The sequence below is a fragment of the Erythrolamprus reginae genome, chromosome Z (assembly GCF_031021105.1).
Source record: "Erythrolamprus reginae isolate rEryReg1 chromosome Z, rEryReg1.hap1, whole genome shotgun sequence".
Lineage (NCBI taxonomy): Eukaryota > Metazoa > Chordata > Lepidosauria > Squamata > Dipsadidae > Erythrolamprus > Erythrolamprus reginae.
Genome location: NC_091963.1, coordinates 123,906,986 through 123,934,410, shown reverse-complemented (window position 1 = coordinate 123,934,410; position 27,425 = coordinate 123,906,986). Strand labels below are relative to the sequence as shown.

The window sequence follows — 27,425 nt, the reverse complement described above, 5'->3', positions numbered from 1 at the left end:
ATATTGAACTTTCTCTTGACAATTCACATTCTTGAATATAACCCATGGCTGTAGATAATATTTTTATAATAGCAGAAGAAAGGTGTATCTTTAAAATTTTAAAGAGTGACAAAATCAATATTCCCTGTTGATATGAAAAAAAATCAAATGCTCCCCTAATGTTTGAAAAACATAACCACGTACATTCTTCTTCTTTGAAATTTCTTCTTAAATAAAAATAAATTGGTATGAAGAACTTTCTTTTCAGTTCAAGATGTGGCCTTTTATGACACAGGAGATACCATATTAACATTAATATAAAATAATGGATCCATATCTGGGATCATATCATCACAAGAATACCTTATTTTTTAAAAAATAAAACTTCACTAAAATACCATTCCATTGTACATAAATAATCTAAATAGGTAACTTTTATAATGCACTATAACAAATTATGTTTGTATTGACCCTGCGTGTTACAAGAAAGCAATTTTGTAACATAACTCCAGGTTTAAACAAAATTGCAATTATAAGATGATGACCTATTGCACTATATGATATTTTTCTCTTGCAGAATTGGTTCCTTATTAAAGAACATCACTACTGAAGAACTAACTTGAAGTGATATAGCTTTCTCTGTTATGATAGTGAGCATATCAAAATGAAGATAAGTTAGTTGGAGTGTACAGTTTTGTAAAAGAGGATCATATTTTGTTGGAAGATTGGTTAAATTGATATGATTTTTTCAGTCAGTTAAAATTTTAACAATGTCAAACAGAACTATCATCTTGGATTTCTTGCTTATGGGATTTTCTGAACAATGGGAGTTTCAGATTTTGCATTTTATGGTCTTCCTCATGATGTATCTGGTTATGCTGACAGGAAATCTTCTTCTCATCATCCTGGTACTAATGAACAACCATCTTCAGACACCAATGTATTTCTTTCTGGTCAATTTAGCCATTGTTGATCTGGGATCCACGACTGTCACCATTCCCAGGTCTATAGCCAGCGCCCTCATGAATATAAGAAAGATATCATATTCTGAATGTGCTGCACAAATGTTTTTCTTTGTTTTCTTCCTGTCATCAGACCTTTTCCTTCTCACTGCTATGGCCTATGACAGATATGTGGCTATCTGTCATCCTTTACATTATATGTCTATGATGAAATGGGGAACTTGCTTCCAGATGGCAGGGGGTGCATGGATGGTAGGCTTTCTTAATGCTGCTATCCATGCAGGAACCCTTTTTTCATTGCCTTTCTGTTCCACAGTTATCCATCAGTTCTTCTGTGAAATCCCGCACCTCATGAAGATTTCCTGCTTCGATTCCAAATTTAGTGAAATCTGGGTTCTCATTTTTAGTGCTTTGCTTGGTGTTGTTTCTTTTATGTTAATTATCATGTCCTATATAAAAATCATTAAGACTATATTGAGCATGTCCTCAGTGGCCAGTAAACAAAAGGCCTTCTCTACTTGCATTCCCCATATCCTTGTTGTCTTATTATTATTTGGTACAGGTTTATTTTCCCATTTCATATCAAATTCGGGATCTTCTTACATTTGGGATGAAGTCCTTGCAGTGATCTATTCTGTGATCCCTCCAATGATGAACCCTATAATCTATAGTATGAAGAATAAGGATATCAAAGCTGCTTTGTGGAAGTTTTTTTAATCAAAGGAATACAAATCAAAACACAGAATAAAAATCCCATTAATTTTATTAACCTTAAAACTAACATCACTAAGATTATTTATATCTTGCAAACTACAATTTACTTATTTGGATGCATAGAGACAGTTCAGAGAATTATACACAGATACATACACTTAACTGAAATGGTTGACAGGCTGCAATTATTCGTAGTAAACTTTAGCAAAATAAAAACTAGATGTAGCATCCACATTTTAACATTAATATATTTATTACACTATTTATTCAGATAAGAAACTTGGTTTTCTGTTTAATCAATGGAAAATATTCTTAAGTTTTCTTTTGTTGAAATGTTTGGTTTGAAATGTATATTTTGCTACCATTTTCGTTCTTAAATACAGTCATTTTAAAATTAGGCTCAAAATGCTCTGATAAATGTTGTTTTGTCCCATATAAATTTATTGGGGCCAGAGATGATAACAAATATTTTTCCCTTTGAAGTTGTGGATGAGAAAATAGGATTTGATATTCTGCATTTATCACATTAGTAGACCTTAGTAGGCTCCGACTGCAAACAGGGAACATGTGAAGAATATTTGTAAGAATCAGTGGTGGGTTTAAATCACAACTGGTTCATGTAGAGAAGTGCCCTGGATGGATGGGTGGAGCCTCCCACCACTGCCGCTACCGGTTCTAAGAACCGGTTTGAACCAAGAGAAACCCACTGCTGGTAAGAATAAATGTTGTCAATGCATTGTAAGTAGCATAACTATCTGTTAATTATTTTTTGTAATTTTAAAAATGTTTTCTCACAATTTCCATATATACATCAATATACCTTAAAACAGTGTTTCCCAACCTTTTTTGAGCCGCGGCACATTATTCATATTTTCAAAATCCTGGGGAACACTGAACGGGGGTGTGTGTGGGGTGGCGGCTAAAGAAAAGTTTTGACAAAAAAAATCTTCCTCCATTTCGCTCTATTTCTCCCTCACTCTTTCTCTCTCTTCCTTCCTTCCCTTCTTTCTCTCTCTCCATCCCTCTTTCTTTCTTCCTCTCTTTTTTGCTCTCTTTCTCTCTCCCTCCTTCCCTCCCTATATGTCTTTCTCTCTCCCTTGCTCTCTGCCTCTCTTGCTATCTCTTTCATTCTCTCTCTTTCTTTCTCTCTCTTTCTCTCTCTCTTGCTATCTCTTTCTCTCTCTCTCTGTCTCTCTTTCTCTGTCTCTCTTTCTCTCTCTCTTGCTAGCTCTATTTCTTTCTTTCTCTTTCTCTTTCTCTGTCTCTCTCTCTCTGCCTCTCTTGCTATGTCTCTCTTGCTCTCTCTCTCTCTCTCTCTGCCTCTCTTGCTATGTCTCTCTTGCTCTCTCTCTCTTTCTTCCTTTCTTCTCTGCGGAGGCCGGCAAAGGTTTTTCTTATTTTAAATGTTCCGGGTGGCAGGGGCACGCACACACACCCGACATTCCAAATCCTGCCTCAGCTGTGAGAAGAACGCCTGCCCCGCCTGTCCTGCAGCCCTTTCGCTGACAGCCTGGGACAAAAGCGCTCGGTGAAGGGACTGCAAGAGGGACCGGGCGGGCGTTAGCAGCCGGATGAGGAGGACGAGAAGCCACCCCCAATCCCCCCTTCCCTGGGTGCCTTCCAAAGGCCCCTGGAAAAAGGCAGGAGGTAGCAACGAGGCGCGAGGACAAGCAGGCAGCTTGGCGGAGGGGAAGCGCTGACGGGCTCTCCTCCTTCCCCACCCCCGCGCTTCTCTCCCGCCCTGGCTTTTGCTTCGCCCCATGATTTCCCCGCAGTTCAAAAGGAGGCAAGAGGTGGCCTGGATGAAATTGCGGGGAAATCATGGGGCGAAGCGAAAGCCAGGGCGGGAGAGAAGCGCGGGGGTGGGGAAGGAGGAGAGCCCCTCAGCGCTTCCCCTCCGCCAAGCTGCCTGCTTGTCCTCACGCCTCGTTGCTACCTCATGCTGCTCCCACCATGGCTGCGTGCGGTTCCGGTGCCCCTGGCTGAAGGTCGTCCTGTGACTGGTCTTGGGCTTTACGGTTGCTTCCTGGTTCCCTCTCCTCCCTCCGCCTGTGTCTACCGCCAGCGCCTCATTCCTCGGAGCTGCCGCTTCCTTCCAGGCAGCCCAGCCACCCTGCCGTAGAAAGTGCAGAGGTTATTGCCGCCACCTCTGCCTCCACTCAGGGAGCCACCGTGGTTGAGCTGAGCGAGAGGAAAAGGCGCGGTGACCACGGTGGCTCCCTGAGTGGAGGCAGAAGCGGTGGCAATAACCTCTGTGCTTTCTACGGCAGCGTGGCTGAGCTGGACGGAGGGAAGCGGTAGCTCCCACTCGAGGAACCCACGGCAACGGGAGACGGCTTGGTGGGAGGCGACAGCGGGAGACACAGGCGGTGGGAGGAGAGGGAACCAGGAAGCGACTGTGAAGCCGAAGACCATCCACAGGACGACACTCAGGCAGGGGCGCCAGCAGCGCCCCGCCCAGCTGGAACTTCTCGCGGCACACCTGGCCATGTCTCGCGGCACACTACTGTGCCGCGGCACACCGGTTGGGAAACGCTGCCTTAAAATATATCATTAAGAAATATAATTATACATTTTTAATCAATTAGTAATAAATTGATATCATATTTTGTACCTATTTTATGCTGTTATTTATCAGTCTCTTTTTCTTCATTACTTTACCCTCTTTCCCCCCTCTACCATCTTATTCCTTCTCTCCCACTTCCTACTTCCCTCCCACTCCCTCTCTATTCCCTTTACTTTCTATTTCCTCTTTCTCCCTCTTATTCTTTCCAAGTGATTCTAATCCTAATTCATTTTATAGAGTCATAACATGTTCCCATACATCTTTAAACTATCAATGTCTCTTCTAAAATCATAATTTTATGTCATTTCTATATTTTTAACTTTTTATTCTAGATATATACAATTAAGCTGCCTCCTAAAATCTAATTTTGTCCTCTGGGTCTACATCATTTATTCTCCATTTTCCTCTTTTTTAGTCATTCTGATTTAACCCTGCTGTAGTGTTTGATAAAACTCCCCAATGACATGTTCCCCGGTCTATTTGATCCGGACTGCAAATTGATCATTTTAGGTACTTATATTTGGTCTTTTTGAAAGCTTTTTTCACTTGGAAACAAGTTTGAACATTTCTGCATACATTGAAATAAAAATTGAAATGAAAACGTAATGCTTATTGGTTTATTTTGCTGATAAAATCCACGCCCCCCACTTTTTGTGAATTTTCTTTTCAATTTATGGATAGTTTTGCTTGCAAAATGCGTTCTATTTTGCTAAACCTGGTGTGGGATTGGTAGCTTGAATATTTCTGAACATAATGATATGAAAATTGAACTGAAAAAAGTGATGCTTATTGGTTTATTTTGCACAAAAGTCTCCCCCCCACTGTTTTCAATTATTTAAATTTATATAAAAATTATGCTGTTAATTTTAAAATTACATACTTGTTTTTAGTAAAATGGATTTCTTTCATAACATTAGTTGTCTGGCTATCATGTGCTTTCTTTTCAAAAGGATATTCCCAATATTTCTAGACAAATCTATGTAAAAAGTGAAAACAATGGCACACAGCAAGGCAGAGGAGTTTGTGTGGCCCTTTTGTGAGCAAAATAAACAAATAAGCATCATTTTTTTCAGTTCATTTCTATTTTTCTTATGATCAGGAATGTTCAATTTAGTATATCAAAACTTTTGGGGGAAAATTCCTTAGAGATTTGTAGCCTAAAAAAATATAAACTGACTCGAAATGCTCACAAAATGGGGGCCGCGGCTTAAAAATATAACTATCAATTTTTTCAGTTCAGTTTTCATATCATTTTGTTCACCAATGTTGAAACTAGTTTCCCAGTGAAAAAAGTTTTCAAAAAGACAGACTTTAAGTACCTAAAAAAATATTTTTGTTCCAGGTCATATACGACCCGAAACAGACTCAACATGAGTTTTATTGCCCAGAAAAAAGATAGCTCCCACCCCAATTTTTTTTATAATGATCAGCAATGTTAAATTTAGTAAATCAATGCCTAAGATATTAAAAATATTTCGGATTTGAAGCCTAAACAAAATTTAAAGTGAAAATGGTTGCAAGCAGCCTGGGGGGGGGGGGGAGGCCTTATTTCTGATTTTAAAAACCCAATAAGCATCATATTTTCCATATATTTTTCCTATGATCAGGAATGTTCAAACAGAGTGTGCAAGAACTCCACAGAGAAATATTGTATAAAGCATTCCCAATCTTTATTACTGAATACACAGATTAATACTTCATATGCTCAGTGGACTACTTTTGCAGCACAAAGTTGTTTATGCTGTTCGCTGAGTCATTTGTTGGACTTAGAATAGCTCTTTCCCTCAGTCATGAACTGCAATACACTCCAGCCTGATGAATGTTGGGGATTCTGTCAGTCAAGCCAATCAGATCTGTCATATCACAAAGGTTACTTGAAATAGTTAGTCTTTCCTCCTCTTTCAAAAGCTTGCCATCATCAATATCAAGTAACAATTTAAAAACTCTTCTGCCCACAAATCATAGTGAAGGTGGCCATGCATGTTAACTGGCAAGGTCAGCGGGCATGCAGGCACCTGTCAGGATGAGATTTCATTTCACTTCTGCGCATTCTTCTCCTGCAGAACTGGTTGCTTTTCCATATGTAGTAAATTGGAATTTGTGAAAGCATTGACCAGGCCAGAAGTATGGTTTTTGGAGGGTTATTCATCCTCTCAACAACATTATCCTCAGTAAAATAAACTGTCTGACCATTTTCAAGATGTATGGTGCATAACAGGAGGAAACGTTTTGTGAATAGGGAAGCAGAGAATGCCCCAGAGCTGCTGATGTATCATCCTGCCACATATCTCATCACTTCATTCATATCCTCAATGGTAGAACACTGCCTGGTCAGATACTTTGTTAATATATTTGCAGATGTATTTTATGTATTTTATGGATTTAACTAAATTGCAGTACTCAACATTTATATGAGACAAAAAGGTGCAAGACATGATAGGGTTGAATGGCACCACCCAGCAATTGTCAAGATCAAGTCTATTGGAGATTTTCTCAATTGAAAAATAATCCAGAAGTTCGCACAATGTGATTTTAGCTAAATTAAATAATTTCTTTAGAATCATAATAACAGATATTAACAGCACCATATTGCAGAGTATTTCTCTTCATTCAGTTACAGAGAATTAGCTTCATTACAGCAAGTTCAGAGCAGGGACCATATCAAGATTGAACACAGACCAAACTGAGACCTTGTGTAGACTGAAACCACACCCAGCCTTAACTTACAGTTTCTCCTGCACAGACTCAGTAGCAGTTAACTCCCATTGGATGACTGAGTTGCTATGCTTATTTATTGGGTGACCTTGTTATCACTAGCTCTTCTAGCTCATGAATACTCAACAAAGTTCAGTAATGTTGGCAGTGACCATCTGCTGGGGACCACCTGTGATATTGAGGATAGCCGACCTCTCTGGTTTGAGTTTCCTTCAGAAAGGGACAGGAGTACTAATTGTTGCAGGTGCCATCTACCAGCAGGGTGAGTTCCTGTTGAGGGTTTAACATGGGATGAGGATCACTGTCATTTTGATAATGTCATGGAGGGCTAGATCTGTTAGGATCAGGTACCTCAGCATTTATAACTTTGTCAGTGGACTCTGGTCTTCTCTTTTCTTCTAGCCACAGAAGAATATGAATGTCGGGGGGGGGGGGGGGGGTTGTCCACATTTCTGCAATTCTATGGAGTACATGTGACACCTGGTATTTCCAAAGAAATCTTTAGTGGGGAGGTACATGATATGTTTTACTTTCTTTTAAAAATATTTTTATTGAGATTTAAAATTTAAAAGAAAATATAAACATGTAAAAAGACAAAACACAAAAGAAAAAAACATAAGGAAAACCAGACAGATACATACACATAAAAATAAATACACTTACAAAAACAATATTATATCAAACACCTCCCTTATATTCTTTTTCCTTGTTTTGTCAAATACACTCAGTAAAAAAAAGGTTTTGGTTATTAATTTCTCTGAACATATACATCTGTTATCATTCCTACCACATTATCTTAATCATTAATACAAGAATTCATGTAATTGAAATAGTCAAAATTATGTATATAATGATTTTCTTAATCACTAATGAGTTGTCTGGTATTTCAGCTTGTTTCCAGTTTTGCAGTATTGCAATTCTGGCTGCTATTAATATGTGTATAGTTAAATAATAATAATTTTTTTTCTAACTTCTGATCTATAATTCCCAATAAAAATGTCTCAGGCTTTTTATTAATTGTCACTTTAGTCATATCTGTTAACCACCTTTGCATTTTATCCCAAAAGTTTTTAATATGTGGGCAAGTCCACCATATGTGAAAATAGTTTCACATGAAAAGCCCTTGCTACTATATCATGTCTATTGTGAGATTTTTGGCCATGTTTCAAGATCTGTATGATTTCTGGCCCTTTCAGATTGCAAGTAAATGTAATGAACACATCTGGTCATCTGAAATGACATACACATACATCATTGGATCATGCATTATCTCATGCATGTAGTGGACTCCTCCAGTTAAAGAAGATGGCAACACAATGATCTTGTCAAGTTGTGATAAATGGCTGTCAGTTCTTGTCAGGACATCCTTCAGGTGCACATACTCCTCACTTCTCAGGGATCATTTTTTTGGTTTCTATGAATCATTTGGCATACGTATTAACCAGAAATTAATTCAGAAGGTTGTAGAACATCAGTAAGTACCATTCTTCACAATCATGTTCCATTATCATGTAGCTATAAATGGTGTTTGGGTTGCACTGAGATACAATATACTGATGTAATAGCCATCTTGTGCACAGAAGCCATCTTCAACATTCAGCGGGTACTGGAGAACATCATAGGCATGGTATGTCTCACTGATTCATAACAATCGGTTTTCTCTGCTGTGGAGAATAATATCTCAAAATCCTGGCCTACAATGAGAACAACCACTTCTGTAGTCGTGGGGGCATTGAAACAACCTCAGTGCTCTCCAGAAGGCTTCCTTTCAGTGTTAATCATCACTTGGAAGTCCTTATGACACTTAGGAATTGAATCAACAGCAGCCTTAAGTTCCCGAATATACTTATGTTCATGCAGCAACTTCTGCAGTTGGTTTACCAGTTGTGGATTAATACCTAGAAAGATTCCACAACAGATGTCCCTCTCATTGTCATCATCACCAACGAAGTATATCTGCAGAAATGAATGCTGCTGCTAAGTCCCTGCCATGATACTCCCTATCCTGTGGTAGACCTGCCCCTATATTTTGAATGTTGGCATATAATTTCAATCCTTCACCTCTCTGGCTCCAAAATATGTCATTTGAAAGCATCCATTGCATTTCTGGACAGCAGAAAGAAAGTGCTTTGCTATTGGATGCTGGTGGATGAGATGGCTATGCAAGGATTCAGGGGAGGGCTGAAAAGGAGGGAGGCGTACTTTACTGCCACTGCAGCTCATCCTGGGACTCTCATCCTGCCACTTTGGAACATGGCACCAGGCACAGGTTAATCAGGGTCCCAGATCAACAACCTTGTCCCTGGAGTAATTAATATGAGGTTCATATTTAAAATCAGACAATTACTTATTAGTTGAAGGCATTAATGCAATTTATGATTGATTAACATAGAAACATAGAAGACTGATGGCAGAAAAAGACCTCATGATCCATCTAGTCTGCCCTTATACTATTTTTTGTATTTTATTTTAGGATGGATATATGTTTATCCCAGGCATGTTTAAATTCAGTTACTATAGATTTACCAACCACGTCTGCTGGAAATTTGTTCCAAGGATCTACTACTCTTTTAGTAAAATAATATTTTCTCATGTTGCTTTTGATCTTTCCCCCAACTAACTTCAGATTGTGTTGCCTTGTTCTTGTGTTCAGTTTCCTATTAAAAACACTTCCCTCTTGAACCTTATTTAACCCTTTGACATATTTAAAAGTTTTGATCATGTCCCCCCTTTTCCTTCTGTCCTCCAGACTATACAGATTGAGTTCATTACGTCTTTCCTGATACGTTTTATGCTTAAGACCTTCCACCATTCTTGTAGCCCATTCAATATTGTCAATATCTTTTTGTAGGTTAGGTCTCCAGAACTGAACACAGTATTCCAAATGTGGTCTCACCAGCGCTCTATATAGCGGGATCACAATCTCCCTCTTCCTGCTTGTTATACCTCTAGCTATGCATCCAAGCATCCTACTTGCTTTTCCTACTGCCTAACCACACTGATCACCCATTTTGAGACTGTCAGAAATCACTGCCCGTAAATCCTTCTCTTCTGAAGTTTTTGCTAACACAGAACTGCCAATAAAATACTCAGATTGAGGATTCCTTTTCCCCAAGTGCATTATTTTACATTTGGAAACATTAAACTGCAGTTTCCATTGCTTTGACCATTTATCTAGTAAAGGTAAATCATTTACCATATTACAGACGCCTCCAGGAATATCAACCCTATTGCACACTTTAGAGTCATCGGCAAATAGGCAAACCTTCCCTACCAAACCTTCCCCTATGTCACTCACAAACATCTTAAAAAGAATAGGATGCAGAACAGGCCCTTGTGGCACACCGCTTGATACCTGTCTTTGCTCAGAAAACCCGCTGTTAACAATAACTCTCTGATGTCTATGCTTCAGCCAGCTGCAAATCCACTGAATTATCCAGGGATTAAGTCCAATCTTCACTAATTTATCTATCAGCTCTTTATGTGGAACCGTATCAAAGGCTTCATCCAACACCTTCATCCTTCATCCAACACCTTCATCCAACACCTTTGTGACATAGTCAAAGAAATCAATGAGATTAGTCTGACATGATTTGCCTTCAGTAAAGCCATGCTGATTTGGGTCCAATAAGTTATTGTTTTTTAGGTGCTGATTTATCCACTTTTTGAGTAGAATCTCCATCATGTTAACTATAACTGAGGTCAACCTAACTGGCCTGTAGTTACCAGCTTCTTCTCTACTGCCCTTCCTGTGGATATGCAAAACACCAGCCATTCTCCAATTCCCAGGAACATCTCCTGTTAACAGGAATTGGTTAAACAAATCAGTCAGGGGGGTAGCATTGACTAATCCGAGTTCTTTAAGAACTCTGGGGTGGATGCCATCTGGACCCATTACCTTATTTATCTTTAATCGTTCAAGTTCTTCTAAGACATCGGCTTCTAAGATCACTTGAGCTGAATCCGTACAGATGGAAGCAATGCTATATCCATCTATAATATTATATATTGTAAGGTGTCTTTTGAGAAAACTGAACAGAAATAGCTATTGAAATGGTCAGTGATCTCCTTATTCCCATCAATGCATGTATTATTCCCGGTACTAAGCTTCGTGATGCAGCAGTTTTTCTTCTTCCTATCACTGATACAGTAATACCTTGTCTTACGAACTTAATTGGTTCCGAAAGTAGGTTCGTAAGGCGAAAGGTTCGTAAGATGAAACATTGTTTCCCATAGGAAACAAAGTAAAAGTGATTAATGCATGCAAAGGGGAAAAAATAGCAAAATGGCGGGTCCGGGTTCCGGAGGCTGCTGAGAAGCACCCGGCTCTTTCAAAAGGTTACAGCCAGGCGCCGCCGCCCGGTGGAGTGCAGTTTTTGCAATCGGTGGTGGGGTTTTCGGCCGAACTGGAGGCTGGAAAGGAGGTGGGGAATCCCAATAAGGAATACATGGTTTAAAAGTATACATGGTTATAAAAAGTATTCTGCTACACTGGTATTTTATTAAACAATATAATACTACATCATTTGGTTCAGAATACTTTTTTCCTTGTTTTCCTCCTCTAAAATCTAGGTGTATCTTGTGATTCTAAAAGCATTCCTTTGTGTATAGAAGTCCTCAATGTTGTGGCCATGTTCCCTATGGGTGTAGTTAGCAAACATTAAGGAGGAAGCCATGTCTGAATTTTTACCAGATTTGCAGTATGTAACTGCTGGATTACAAGAATAATAGCTGTAGAACAATAACTTAAAATTAAGTCAATGAGGATTTTTTCTTTTCTTTTTAAAATTGTCTATTTCTTAATAAGTGTAATAATCTCTAGATCCTAACTACGGATTCATTTCCATGATATAATTGTCATATTTATTGGTGTTCATTGGTAGATTTTTCTCCATCAATCTGCATCATGCACTTATGTTTGAGCTAGAGATGCACTATAAATTTTCCACAAAAAGACTTCCAAGAGATTGTGAAAGAAATATAAACAAACAAAAGAAAAACGGGGCATAGATTGACTTTATATGATTGTTTTCATTATCAATTTAAAAGGATCAAGGGGAAAAGGTAAGTTTTTAAAATTTTAAAATTTATAAATATTATTCAATAAAGGTTTAACAGGAAAATTGTCTTCTCATGAGTTTCAACAAAAGGGTTTTGTTGTTGCTGTATTAATAGTTTTGATAAAAATAGGAGAAAGTGTGAAACAACTACAATGCCAGTTTTGTCCAAATCAACAAATATTGAACTTTCTCTTGACAATTCACATTCTTGAATATAACCCATGGCTGTAGATATCTTTGTAATAGCAGAGGAAAGGTGTATCTCTAAAATTGATATGAAAAAAAAATCAAATGCTCCCCTAATGTTTGAAAAACATAGCCACATACATTCTTCTTCTTTGAAATTTCTTCTTAAATAAAATAAAAATTGGTATGAAGAACTTTCTTTTCAGTTCAAGATGTTGCCTTTTATGACACAGGTGAGACCATATTATCATTAATATAAAATAATGGATGCATATCTGGGATCATATCATCACAAGAATATCTTGTTTTTAAAAAAATAAAACTTCACTAAAATGCCATAATAACAGACCTCATTTCCCTTCCATTGTACATAAATAATCTAAAAAGGCATTAAATTCATCCTGAGCTATGTTGAACAGTTGTAACTTTTATAATGCACTATAACAAATTATGTTTGTAATGACCCTGCGTGTTACAAGAAAGCAATTTTGTATCGTAACTCCAGGTTTAAACAAAATTGCAATTATAAGATGATAACCGATTGCACTATATGATATTTTTCTCTTGCAGAATTGGTCACTTATTAAAGGACATCACTACTGAAGAACTAACTTGAAGTGATATAGCTTTCTCTGTTATGATAGTGAGCATATCAAAATGAAAATAAGTTAGTTGGAGTGTACAATTTTATTGGTTAATTGATATGATTTTCTCAGTCAGTTAAAATTTTAACAATGTCAAACAGCACTATCATCTTGGATTTTTTGCTTATGGGATTTTCTGAACAATGGGAGTTTCAGATTTTGCATTTTATGGTCTTCCTCATGATGTATCTGGTTATGCTGATAGGAAATCTTATTCTCATCGTCCTGGTACTAATGAACAACCATCTTCAGACACCAATGTATTTCTTTCTGGTCAATTTAGCCATTGTTGATCTGGGATCCATGACTGTCACCATTCCCAGATCAATAGCCAGCGCCCTCATGAATATAAGAAAGATATCATATTCTGAATGTGCTGCACAAATGTTTTTCTTTGTTTTCTTCCTGTCATCAGACCTTTTCCTTCTCACTGCTATGGCCTATGACAGATATGTGGCTATCTGTCATCCTTTACATTATATGTCTATGATGAAATGGGGAACCTGCTTCCAGATGGCAGGGGGTGCATGGATGGTAGGCTTTCTTAATGCTGCTATCCATGCAGGAACCCTTTTTTCATTGCCTTTCTGTTCCACAGTTATCCATCAGTTTTTCTGTGAAATCCCACACCTCATAAAGATTTCCTGCGTCGATTCCAAATTTAGTGAAATCTGGGCTCTCATTTTTAGTACTTTGCTTGGTGGTGTTTCTTTTATGTTAATTATCATGTCCTATATAAAAATCTTTAAGACTATATTGAGCATGTCCTCAGTGGCCAGTAGACAAAAGGCCTTCTCTACTTGCATTCCCCATCTCCTTGTTGTCTTCTTATTATGTGGTACAGGTTCATTTTCCTATTTCATATCATATTCTGGATCTTCTTACATTTGGAATGAAGTCCTTGCAGTGATCTATTCTGTGATCCCTCCAACGATGAACCCTATAATCTATAGTATGAAGAATAAGGATATCAAAGCTGCTTTATGGAAGTTTTTTTAATCAAAGGATTACAAATCAAAACACAGAACCTGCTTAATTCAAAAATCCAATTAATTTTATTAACCTAAAAACTAATATCACTATTATTATTTATATCTTGCGAACTGCAATTTACTTATTTGAATGCATAGAGACAGTTCAGAGAATTATACACAGATACATTCACTTAACTGAAATGGTTGAAAGGCTGCAATTATTTGTAGTAAACTTTAGCAAAATAAAAATTAGATGTAACAGCCACATTTTAACATTAATATATTCATTACACAGTATATATTCAGATAAGAAACTTGCTTTTCTGTTTAATCAATGGAAAATATTCTTAAGTTTTCTTTTGCTGAAATATTTGGTTTAAAATCTATATTTTGCTCCCATTTTTGTTCTTAAATACAGTCATCTTAAAATTATGCTCAGAATGCTCTGAGAAATGTAGTTTTGTCCCATATAAATTTATTGGGGCCAGAGAGGATAACAAATATTTTTCCTTGTGAAATTGCGGATGAGAAAATAGGATTTGTTATTCTGCATTTATCACATTAGTAGACCTTAGTAGGCTCCAACTGCGAACAGGGAAGATGTGAAGAATATTTGTAAGAATCAGTGGTGTGTTTAAATCACAACTGGTTCATGTAAAGAACTGCCCTGGATGAATGGGTGGAGCCTCCCACCACTGCCACTACCAGTTCTAAGAACCGGTTTGAACCAAGAGAAACCCACTGCTGGTAAGAATAAATGTTGTGAATGCATTGTAAGTAGCATAACTGTTAATTATTTTTTGTAATTTTAAAAATGTTTTCTCACAATTTCCATATATACATCAATATACCTTAAAATATATCATTAAGAAGTATAATTATACATTTTTAATCAATTAGTAATAAATTGATATCATATTTTGTACCTATTTTTGCTGTTATTTATCAGTCTCTTTTTCTTCATTACTTTACCCTCTTTCTCCCCTCTACCATATTATTCCTTCTCTCCCCCTTCCTACTTCCCTCCATTCCATCTCTCTTCCCTTTCCTTTCTATTTCCTCTTTTTCCCTCTTCATCTTTCCAAGTGATTCTAATGCTAATTCATTTTATAGACTCATAACATGTTCCTATACATCTTTAAACTATCAATGTCTCTTCTAAAATCATAATTTTATGTCATTTCTATATTTATATCTCTTTATTCTAGATATATACAATTAAGCTGCCTCCTAAAATCTAATTTTGTCCTCTGGGTCTACACCATTTATTCTCCATTTTCCTCTTTTTTTTAGTCATTCTGATTTAACCCTGCTGTAGTGTTTGATAAAACTCCCTAATGACATGTTCCCGGGTCTATTTGAGCCGGACCGCAAATTGATCATTTTAGGTACTTATATTTGGTCTTTTTGAAAGCTTTTTTCACTTGGAAACAAGTTTGAACATTTCTGCACACATTGAAATGAAAATTGAAATGAAAATGTAATGCTTATTGGTTTATTTTGCTGATAAAATGCACGCCCCCCCCGTTTTTGTGAATTTTTTTTCAATTTATGGATACCTTTGCTTGCAAAATGCATTCTATTTTACTAAACTTGGTGTGGGATTGGTAGCTTCAACATTTCTGCCCCTATACTTTGAATGTTGGCACATGATTTCCCTCCTTCACCTCTCTGGCTCCAAAATATGTCATTTGGAAGCATCCATTGTATTTCTGGACAGCAGAAAGAAAGTGCTTTGCTATTGGATGCTGGTGGATGTGATGGCTATGCAAGGATTCAGGGGGGGGGGCTGAAGGGGAGGGAGGCGTACTTTACTGCCACTGCAGCTCATCATGGGTCTCTCATCCTGCCACTTTGGAACATGGCACCAGGCACAGGTTAATCAGGGTCCCAGATCGACAACCTTGTCCCTGGAGAAATCAATATGAGGTTCATATTTAAAATCAGACAATTACTTATTAGTTGAAGGCATTGATGCAATTTATGATTGATTAACATAGAAACATAGAAACATAGAAGACTGATGGCGGAAAAAGACCTCATGATCCATCTAGTCTGCCCTTATACTATTTTTTGTATTTTATCTTAGGATGGATATATGTTTATCCCAGGCATGTTTAAATTCAGTTACTGTAGATTTACCAACCATGTCTGCTGGAAATTTGTTCCAAGGATCTACTATTCTTTCAGTAAAATAATATTTTCTCATGTTGCTTTTGATCTTTCCCCCAACTAACTTCAGATTGTGTCCCCTTGTTCTTGTGTTCACTTTTCTATTAAAAACACTTCCCTCCTGAACCTTTTCTAACCCTAAAATGTTTTGATCATGTCCCCCTCTTTTCCTTCTGTCCTCCAGACCAGTGGTCCCCAACGTTTTTTCCACCAGGGACCAGTTTCAGCAAGACAATTTTTCTATGGCCCGGTGGGGGCGGAAAGGGGTGTGGTTGGGGGCGGGATTAAGCATGGGGGTGCTGGACCTCCCCGCCCCTCTTTCCCGCCATTGCCCTGTGGCCGGCAGAACCTGCCTTCCAAGCCCTCTTGCCCAGCGGGACCTAAGCACTGAAGAGAGGGGGTCAGGCTGGCCCTCCTGCCTCCCCCCAGCCAAAAACGCAAAAGCGCCCCACGGCAGAAGCCAAAAGAGGCTTGAGCCTCTCGGTCCTTCCCGCCCCTCTGTCCCATCCATCGTCCTGTGGCCGGCAGAACCTGCCTCCCGAGGCCTCTTGCCCGGCGGGGGCCGAAGCGCTAGAGGGAGGGGGTGGCGGCATGAGGGCCGGCAGCTGCTGACTCCACGGACCGGTGCAACATGCTCCGCAGCCCGGTACTGGTCCGCGGCCCGGTGGTTGGGGACCCCTGCTCCAGACTATACAGATTGAGTTCATTACGTCTTTCCTCATACGTTTTATGCTTAAGACCTTCCACCATTCTTGTAGCCCGTCTTTGGACCCGTTCAATTTTGTCAATATCTTTTTGTAGGTGAGGTCTCCAGAACTGAACACAGTATTCCAAATGTGGTCTCACCAGCGCTCTATATAGCGGGATCACAATCTCCCTCTTCCTGCTTGTTATACCTCTAGCTATGCAGCCAAGCATCCTACTTGCTTTTCCTACTGCCTGATCACACTGATCACCCATTTTGAGACTGTCAGAAATCACTGCCCCTAAATCCTTCTCTTCTGAAGATTTTGCTAACACAGAACTGCCAATACAATACTCAGATTGAGGATTCCTTTTCCCCAAGTGCATTATTTTACATTTGGAAACATTAAACTGCAGTTTCCATTGCTTTGACTATTTATCTAGTAAAGCTGAATCATTTACCATATTACAGAAGCCTCCAGGAATATCAACCCTATTGCACTCTTTAGAGTCATCGGCAAATAGGCAAACCTTCCCTACCAAACCTTCCCCTATGTCACTCACAAACATATTAAAAAGAAAAGGACGCAGAACAGACCCTTGTGGCACACCCCTGGTAACCTGTCTTTGCTCAGAAAACTCGCTGTTAACAATAACTCTCTGATGTCTACGCTTCAGCCAGCTGCAAATCCACTGAATTATCCAGGGATTAAGTCCAATCTTCACCAATTTATCTACCAGCTCTTTATGTGGAACCATATCAAAGGCTTTTCTGAAGTCCAGATAGGCAATATCCATGGCACCACCTTCATCCAACACCTTTGTGACATAGTCAAAGAAATCAATGAGATTAATCTGACATGATTTGCCTTCGGTAAAGCCATGCTGAAGTGGGTCCAATAAGTTATTGTTTTTTAGGTGCTGATTTATCCTCTTTTTGAGTAGAGTCTCCATCACGTTAACTATAACTGAGGTCAACCTAACTGGCCTGTAGTTACCAGATTCTTCTCTACTGCCCTTCTTGTGGATGGGCAAAACACTGGCCATTCTCCAATCCTCAGGAACATCTCCTGTTAACAGGAATTGGTTAAACAAATCAGTCAGGGGGGTAGCATTGACTAATCCGAGTTCTTTAAGAACTCTGGGGTGGATGCCATCTGTACCCATTACCAGCGTTCCCCGTAAGCTGTGCACGTGAGCACATGCGCACCCCAAAATATACCCCCGCACACCCTTTTCCACAGGTGTGCACTCCCCATCCCCCTGCCAGCCTGTGGGGGGGGGCAGGGGCGGGGAGGCACTGGCAGTAGAAGGAAAGGGAGCCGAAGCCGCCCCTGCCTTCCCACCATGCCTCCGGCCCCCTGATGCCCCTGACCTCTCGGCGCTGCCCCTAGCTGGCCCGATCTGCCCCCTCTCCTCCTCGTCCGCTGAAAGAAAAGCACGGAGGCTGCCTGCTTGAGCCTCCCGTTGCTCCACTATTAATAGTAATAGAGTTTGGTTTTGTTTTATTATTAATTTCTTTTAATAAAAAAGAAGGGATTTTTTTTAATTTATATATTTATTTATTTATTTGTTTATTTATTTATTTATTTATACTTCTATGCCACCCAGTCCCAAGGTGACTGCCTCTCAGATACTATACTTTTCCGCCCACCCCGAAAAAAAATTAGAGGGAACATTGCCCATTACCTTATTTATCTTTAATCATTCAAGTTCTTCTAAGACATCGGCTTCTAAGATCACTTGAGCTGAATCCGTACAGATGGAAGCAATGCTATATCCATCTATAATATTATATTGTAAGGTGTCTTTTGAGAAAACTGAACAGAAATAGCTATTGAAATGGTCAGCGATCTCCTTATTCCCATCAATGCATGTATTATTCGCGGTACTAAGCTTTGTGATGCAGCAGTTTTTCTTCTTCCTATCACTAATACAGTAATACCTCATCTTACGAACTTAATTGGTTCCGGAAGTAGGTTTGTAAGGCAAAAAGTTCGTAAGACGAAACATTGTTTCCCATAGGAAACAATGTAAAAGTGATTAATGCGTGCAAAGGGGGAAAAATTGCAAAATGGCGCTCCGCTGGGTGCCGCCATCTGGCTGTCACCTTTTAAAACAGCCGGGGGGCTTCTTGGCGGTCTTCCGAATGTCGAACCCGGAGGTTCGGGTTCGGAGTCCGGAGGCTGCCGAGAAGCGCCCGGCTGTTTCAGAAGGTTACAGCCAGGTGCCGCCGCCCGGCAGAGCGCCGTTTTTACAATCAGCGGCTGGGTTTTCGGTCGATCTGGAGGCCGGAAACGAGGTGGGGAATCCCAATAGGGATTTCCATGGGCGGAGCTTTGACGTCACGAAGACGTCCTTCCTGGAGGTGGTGGGGTTCCCCAGACTTTTTGTCTTGGGGGACTTTAACCTATCATCGGTCAGTGAAATCTCTGGGCTGGCACAGGGGTTCATGGGCACCATGACCTGACTCAAGTAGTACAGGGTCCGAGTCATGAGGTGGGACACGCACCTGACATGGTATTCCTCTCTGGCAATTGAGTAATGGTCTGAGACTAAGGGGCTTAGAAATGTTGCCTTTGTCATGGTCAGACCATTTTCTACTGCGGCTTGACTTCCTGGCTCCAATCATTCCCCTCAGGGAGGTGGAATCGACTAGGTGGTTCTGCCCCAGAAGCCTGATGGACCCATAGGGCTTTTAAAGGGCACTTGGGGTTATACCAGATGCACTCATCCACAGTTAGGCAGAGTCTCTTGTTGTGGCCTGGAATAAAGCTTCGACAGAAGCTCTTGTCCGGATTGCGCCATTGCAAGTGTCTTCAAACTTGCCAAGTTTAAGGCTTCTGGACTTCAATTCCCATTTCTGACTGGTGGAGGAATTCTGGGAGTTGACGTCCACCAGTCTTGAAGCTTTCAAGTTTGAAGTTTATAAAAAGTGTACATGATTTTAAAAAGTATACCTCATTTAAAAAAGTATACATGGTTATAAAAAGTATTCTGCTACACTGGTATTTTATTAAACAATATAATACTACATCATTTGGTTCAGAATACTTTTTTCCTTGTTTTCCTCCTCTAAAATCTAGGTGTATCTTGTGATTCTAAAAGCATTCCTTTGTGTATAGAAGTCCTCAATGGTGTGGCCATGTTCCCTATGGGTGTAGTTAGCAAACATTAAGGAGGAAGCCATGTCTGAATTTTACCAGATTTGCAGTATGTAACTGCTGGATTACAAGAATAATAGCTGTAGAACAATAACTTAAAATTAAGTCAATGAGGATTTTTTCTTTTCTTTTTAAAATTGTCTATTTCTTAATAAGTGTAATAATCTCTAGATCCTAACTAAGGATTCATTTTCATTATATAATTGTCATATTTATTGGTGTTCATTGGTAGATTTTTCTCCATCAATCTGCATGATGCACTTATGTTTGAGCTTGATATGCACTATAAATTTTCCACAAAAAGACTTCCAAGAGATTGTGAAAGAAATATAAACAAACAAAAGAAAAAAGGGGCATAAATTGACTTTGTATGATTGTTTTCATTATCAATTTAAAAGGATCAATGGGGAAAAGGTAAGTTTTTAAAATTTTAAAATTTATAAATATTATTCAATAAAGGTTTAACAGGTAACTTGTCTTCTCATGAGTTGCAACAAAGGGGTTTTGTTGTTGTATTATTAATAGTTTTGATAAAAATAGGATAAAGTGTGAAAGGAGAAATGTAACATTTTCAATGAATCAACTACAATGCCAGTTTTGTCCCAATCAACAAATATTGTACTTTCTCTTGAAAATTCATATTCTTGAATATAACTCATGGCTGCAGATAATATCTTTGTAATAGCAGAAGAAATGTGTATCTCTAAAATTTTAAAGATTGAAAAAATCAATATTTCCTGCTGATATGAAAAAAAAGCAAATGCTCCCCTAATGTTTGAAAAACATAACCATATATATTCTTCTTCTTTGAAATTTCTTCTTACATAAAATAAATTGGTAGGAAGAACTTCCTTTCAGTTCAAGATGTGGCCTTTTATGACACAGGAGATATCATATTAACATTAATATAAAATAATGGATGCATATCTGGGATCATATCATCACAGGAATACCTTATTTTTTTAAAAATAAAACTTCACTAAAATACCATAATAACAGACCTCATTTCCCTTCCATTGTACATAAATAATCTAAATAGGCATTAAATTCATCCTGAGCTATGTTGAACAGTTGTAACTTTTATAATGCACTATAACAAATTATGTTTGTAATGACCCTGCGTGTTACAAGAAAGCAATTTTGTAACATAACTCCAGGTTTAAACAAAATTGCAATTATAAGATGATAACCGATTGCACTATATGATATTTTTCTCTTGCAGAATTGGTTCCTTATTAAAGAACATCACTACTGAAGAACTAACTTGAAGTGATATAGCTTTCTCTGTTATGATAGTGAGCATATCAAAATGAAAATAATTTAGTTGGAGTGTACAGTTTTGTAAAAGAGGATCATATTTTGTTGGAAGATTGGTTAAATTGATATGATTTTCTCAGTCAGTTAAAATTTTAACAATGTCAAACAGAACTATCATCTTGGATTTCTTGCTTATGGGATTTTCTGAACAATGGGAATTCCAGATTTTGCATTTTATGGTCTTCCTCATGATGTATCTGGTTATGCTGACAGGAAATCTTCTTCTCATCATCCTGGTACTAATGAACAATCATCTTCAGACCCCAATGTTTTTCTTTCTGGTCAATTTAGCAATTGTTGATCTGGGATCCACGACTGTCACCATTCCCAGATCAATAGTCAGTGCCCTCATGAATATAAGAAAGATATCATATTCTGAATGTGCTGCACAAATGTTTTTCTTTGTTTTCTTCCTGTCAACAGACCTTTTCCTTCTCACTGCTATGGCCTATGACAGATATGTGGCTATCTGTCATCCTTTACATTATATGTCTATGATGAAATGGGGAACCTGCTTCCAGATGGCAGGGGGTGCATGGATGGTAGGCTTTCTTAATGCTGCTATCCATGCAGGAACCCTTTTTTCATTGCCTTTCTGTTCCACAGTTATCCATCAGTTTTTCTGTGAAGTACCACATCTCATGAAGATTTCCTGCGTTGATTCCAAATTTAGTGAAATCTGGGTTCTCATTTTTAGTGCTTTGCTTGGTGTTGTTTCTTTTATGTTAATTATCATGTCCTATATAAAAATCATTAAGACTATATTGAGCATGTCCTCAGTGGCCAGTAAACAAAAGGCCTTCTCTACTTGCATTCCCCATATCCTTGTTGTCTTCTTATTATTTGGTACAGGTTTATTTTCCCAATTCATATCAAATTCGGGATCTTCTTACATTTGGGATGAAGTCCTTGCAGTGATCTATTCTGTGATCCCTCCAATGATGAACCCTATAATCTATAGTATGAAGAATAAGGATATCAAAGCTGCTTTGTGGAAGTTTTTTTAATCAAAGGATTACAAATCAAAACGCAGAACAAAAATCCCATTAATTTTATTAACCTAAAAACTAACATCACTATTATTATTTATATCTTGCGAAATAGAATTGACTTATTTGGATACATAGAGACAGTTCAGAGAATTATACACAGATACATACACTTAACTGATATAGTTGAAAGGATGCAATTATTCGTAGTAAACTTTAGCAAAATAAAAATTAGATGTAACAGGCACATTTTAACATTAATATATTTATTAAACTATATATTCAGATAAGAAACTTGGTTTTCTGTTTAATTTTGCTCCCATTTTCGTTCTTAAATACAGTCATCTTAAAATTATGCTCAGAATGCTCTGAGAAATGTTGTTTTGTCCCATATAAATTTATTGGGGCCATAGATGATAACAAATATTTTTCCCTTTGAAGTTGTGGATGAGAAAATAGGATTTGTTATTCTGCATTGATCACATTAGTAGACCTTAGTAGGCTCCAACTGCAAACAGGGAAGATGTGAAGAATATTTGTAAGAATCAGTGGTGGGTTTAAATCACAACTGGTTCATGTAAAGAAGTGCCCTGGATGGATGGGTGGAGCCTCCCACCACTGCCACTACCAGTTCTAAGAACCGGTTTGAACCAAGAGAAACCCACTGCTGGTAAGAATAAATGTTGTGAATGCATTGTAAGTAGCATAACTGTTAATTATTTTTTGTAATTTTAAAAATGTTTTCTCACAATTTCCATATATACATCACTGCATATACCTTAAAATATATCATTAAGAAATATAATTATACATTTTTAATAAATTAGTAATAAATTGATATCCTATTTTGTACCTATTTTTGCTGTTATTTATCAGTCTCTTTTTCTTCATTACTTTACCCTCTCTCCCCCCTCTATCATCTTATTCCTTCTCTCCCCCTTCCTACTTCCCTCCACTCCGTCTCTCTTCCCTTTCCTTTCTATTTCCTCTTTTTCCCTCTTCATCTTTCCAAGTGATTCTAATGCTAATTCATTTTATAGACTCATAACATGTTCCTATACATCTTTAAACTATCAATGTCTCTTCTAAAATCATAATTTTATGTCATTTCTATATTTATATCTCTTTATTCTAGATATATACAATTAAGCTGCCTCCTAAAATCTAATTTTGTCCTCTGGGTCTACACCATTTATTCTCCATTTTCCTCTTTTTTTAGTCATTCTGATTTAACCCTGCTGTAGTGTTTGATAAAACTCCCTAATGACATGTTCCCGGGTCTATTTGATCCGGACCACAAATTGATCATTTTAGGCACTTATATTTGGTCTTTTTGAAAGCTTTTTTCACTTGAAAACAAGTTTGAACATTTCTGCACACATTGAAATGAAAATTGAAATGAAAACGTAATGCTTATTGGTTTATTTTGCTGATAAAATGCATGCCCCCCACCCCGTTTTTGTGAATTTTTTTTCAATTTATGGATACTTTTGCTTGCAAAATGCATTCTATTTTACTAAACTTGGTGTGGGATTGGTAGCTTCAACATTTCTGAACATAATGATATGAAAATTGAACTGAAAACAATTGATGCTTATTGGTTTATTTTGCACAAAGGTCTTCTCCCCCACTGTTTTCAATTATTTAAATTTATATAAAAATTATGCTGTTAATTTTAAAATTACATACTTGTTTTTAGTAAAATGGATTTCTTTCATAACATTCGTTGTCTGGCTATCATGTGCTTGCTTTTCAAAAGGATATTCCCAATAGTTCTAGCCAATTCTATATAAAAAGTGAAAATAATGGCACACAACAAGGCTGAGGGGTGTGTGTGGCCCTTTTGTGAGCAAAATAAACAAATAAGCATCATTTTTTTCAGTTCATTTCTATTTTTATTATGATCAGGAATGTTCAATTTAGTATATCAAAACTTTTGGGGGGAAAATTCCTTAGAGATTTGTAGCCTAAAAAAATATAAACTGAAGCCAAATGCTCACAAAATGGGTGCCGCGGCCTAAAAATATAAGCATCAATTTATTCTGTTCAATTTTCATATCATTTTGTTCAGCAATGTTGAAACTAGTTTCCCAGTGAAAAAAGTTTTCAAAAAGACAAAATTTAAGTACCTAAAAAAATATTTTTGGTCCATGTCATACACGACCCGAAACAGAGTCAACGTGAGTTTTATTGCCCAGAAAAAGGTTAGCCCCCACCCCAATTTTTTTTTATAATGATCAGCAATGTTAAATTTAGTAAATCAATGCCTAAGATATTAAAAATATTTCGGATTTGAAGGTTAAACAAAATTTAAAGTGAAAATGGTTGCAAGCAGCCTGGTGGGGGGGGGGGGGAGGCCTTATTTCTGATTTTAAAAGCCCAATAAGCATCCTATTTTCCAGTTCATTTATATTTTTCCTATGATCAGGAATGTTCCAACTAGTAATCCCACACCAAATTTTGTAAAATTGTACGCATTTTGCAGGCTAAACTATTTATAAATTGAAAAAGAAATTGACAAAAAAGAGGGGGCATTTATGAACAAAATAAACCAATAAGCATTATTTTTTTATTTCGATTTTCATTTCATTGTGTGCAGAAATGTTCAACCTAGTTTCCAAGGGAAAGAAGTTTTCAAATTGACCAAAATACAAGCACTTAAAATAAAGAATTTTCTGTTCAAGTCACACAAAGTGGTAGTCTGATGGGATCAGAGGAATTTGGGGTATGAAAACAGTTTCTCCCTGATTGACACCTGTGAAAATTGTGGCTTTAATTATGTGTTTGTACAAAGTTTTCAGCTGAAGCCTGGTACCATTGAGTTTTGGAGGACGTAGGTTGTGTAACAGCATGATTGTACCACCAACCTTGAGGTAGAAGACATGAGATAAACCTGGTGGGTTGAGAGTGTGCAAGAACTCCACAGAGAAATATTGTATAAAGCATTCCCAATCTTTATTACTGAATACACAGATTAATACTTCATATGCTCAGTGGACTACTTTTGCAGTACAAAGTTGTTTATGCTGTTCGCTGCGTCATTTGTTGGAGTTAGAATTGCTCTTTCCCTCAGTCATGAACTGCAATCCACTCCAGCCTGATGAATGTTGGGGATTCTGTCAGTCAAGCCAATCAGATCTGTCACATCACAAAGGTTACTTGAAATAGTTATTCTTTCCTCCTCTTTCAAAAGCTTGCCATGATCAATATCAAGTAACAATTTAAAAACTCTTCTGCCCACAAATCATAGTGAAGGTGGCCATGCATGTTAACTGCCAAGGTCAGCGGGCATGCAGGCACCTGTCAGGATGAGATTTCATTTCATTTCTGCGCATTCTTCTCCTGGAGAACTGGTTGCCTTTCCATATGTAGTAAATTGGAATTTGTGAAAGCATTGACCAGGCCAGAAGTGTTGTTTTTGGAGGGTTATTCATCCTCTCAACAACATTATCCTTAGTAAAATAAACTGTCTGGCCATTTTCAAGATGTATGGTGCATAACAGGAGGAAACGTTTTGTGAATAGGGAAGCAGAGAATGCCTCAGAGCTGCTGATGTATCATCCTGCCACATATCTCATCACTTTATTCATATCCTCAATGGTAAAACACTGCCTGGTCAGATACTTTGTTAATATACTTGCAGATGTATTTTATCGATTTTATCGATTTAACTAAATTGCAGTACTTAACATTTATATGAGACAAAAAGGTGCAAGACAGGATAGGGTTGAATGGCACCACCCAGCAATTGTCAAGATCAAGTCTATTGGAGATTTTCTCAATTGAAAAATAATCCAAAAGCTCGCACAATGTGATTTTAGCTAAATTAAGTAATTTCTTTGGAATCATAATTATAATTATTATTAGAAATAATAAGTATTTCTAACAGAAATACTCTGTTAGAAATACTAACAGAGTATTTCTCTTCATTCAGTTACAGAGAATTAGCTTCATTATAGCAAGTTCAGAGCAGGGACCATAACGAGATTGAACACAGACCAAACTGAGACCTTATGCAGACTGAAACCACACCCAGCCTTAACTTACAGTTTCTCCTGCACAGATTCAGTAGCAGTTAACTCCCATTGGATGACTGAGTTGCTATGCTTATTTATTGGGTGACCTTGTTATCACTAGCTCTTCTAGCTCATGAATACTCAACAAAGTCCAGTACTGTTGGCAGTGACCATCTGCTGGGGACCACCTGTGATATTGAGGATAGCTGAGCTCTCTGGTTTGAGTTCCATCAGAAAGGGACAGGAGTACTGATTGTTGCAGGTGCCATCTACCAGCAGGGTGAGTTACTGTTGAGGGTTTCACACGGGTTGAGGAACACTGTCAATTTGATAATGTCATGGAGGGCTAGATCTGTTAGGATCAGGTACCTCAGCATTTATAACTTTGTCAATGGACTCTGGTCTTCTCTTCTCTTCTAGACACAGATGAATATGAATGTGTGTGTGTGTGTGTCCACATTTCTGCAATTCTATGGAGTACATGTTACATCTGGTATTTCCAAAGAAATCTTTAGTGGGGAGGTACATGATATGTTTTACTTTATTTAAAAAAAATATTTTTATTGAGATTTAAAATTTACAAGAAAATATAAACATACAAAAAGACAAAACACAAAAGAAAAAAAGATAAGAAAAACCAGACAGGTACATACAGATAACAATAAATACACTTACAAAAACAATACTATGTCAAACACCTCCCTCATATTCTTTTTCCTTGTTTTGTCAAATACACTCAGTAAAAAAAGGTTTTGGTGATTAATTTCTCTGAACATATACATCTGTTATCATTCCTACCACCTTATCTTAATCATTAATGCAAGAATGCATGTAATTGAAATAGTCAAAATTATGTATATAATGATTTTCTTAATCACTAATTAGTTGTCTGGTATTTCAGCTTGTTTCCAGTTTTGCACTATTGCAATTCTGGCTGCTATTAATATGTGTATAGTTAAATAATAATGATTTTTTTTCTAATTTCTGATCTATAATTCCCAATAAAAATGTCTCAGGCTTTTTATTAATTGTCACTTTAGTCATATCTGTTAACCATCTTTGCATTTTATCCCAAAAGTTTTTAATATGTGGGCAAGTCCACCATATGTGAAAATAGTTTCACATGAAAAGCCCTTGCTACTATATCATGTCTATTGTGAGATTTTTGGCCATGTTTCAAGATCTGTATGATTTCTGGCCCTTTCAGATTGCAAGTAAATGTAATGAACAGATCTGGTCATCTGAAATGACATACATACATCATTGGATCATGCATTCTCTCA

At 37.7% G+C, this 27,425-nt stretch overlaps 3 protein-coding genes across 3 annotated transcripts; all 3 read left to right on the top strand.

Moving 5' to 3' along the window:
• Positions 1 to 749: 749 nt before the first annotated feature.
• On the top strand, positions 750 to 1,658 carry LOC139175892 (olfactory receptor 14I1-like). The gene has a single exon (XM_070767259.1). It carries the CDS (start codon positions 750 to 752, stop codon positions 1,656 to 1,658), a length of 909 nt encoding a protein of 302 aa, XP_070623360.1.
• Positions 1,659 to 12,916: 11,258 nt separating this feature from the next.
• Positions 12,917 to 13,825, top strand: LOC139154065 (olfactory receptor 14I1-like). The gene has a single exon (XM_070728496.1). The coding sequence runs from the start codon at positions 12,917 to 12,919 to the stop codon at positions 13,823 to 13,825; it is 909 nt and encodes a 302-aa protein (XP_070584597.1).
• A 7,410-nt stretch (positions 13,826 to 21,235) lies between these two features.
• On the top strand, positions 21,236 to 22,144 carry LOC139175893 (olfactory receptor 14I1-like). Its single transcript, XM_070767261.1, has one exon. The coding sequence runs from the start codon at positions 21,236 to 21,238 to the stop codon at positions 22,142 to 22,144; it is 909 nt and encodes a 302-aa protein (XP_070623362.1).
• Positions 22,145 to 27,425: the final 5,281 nt, after the last annotated feature.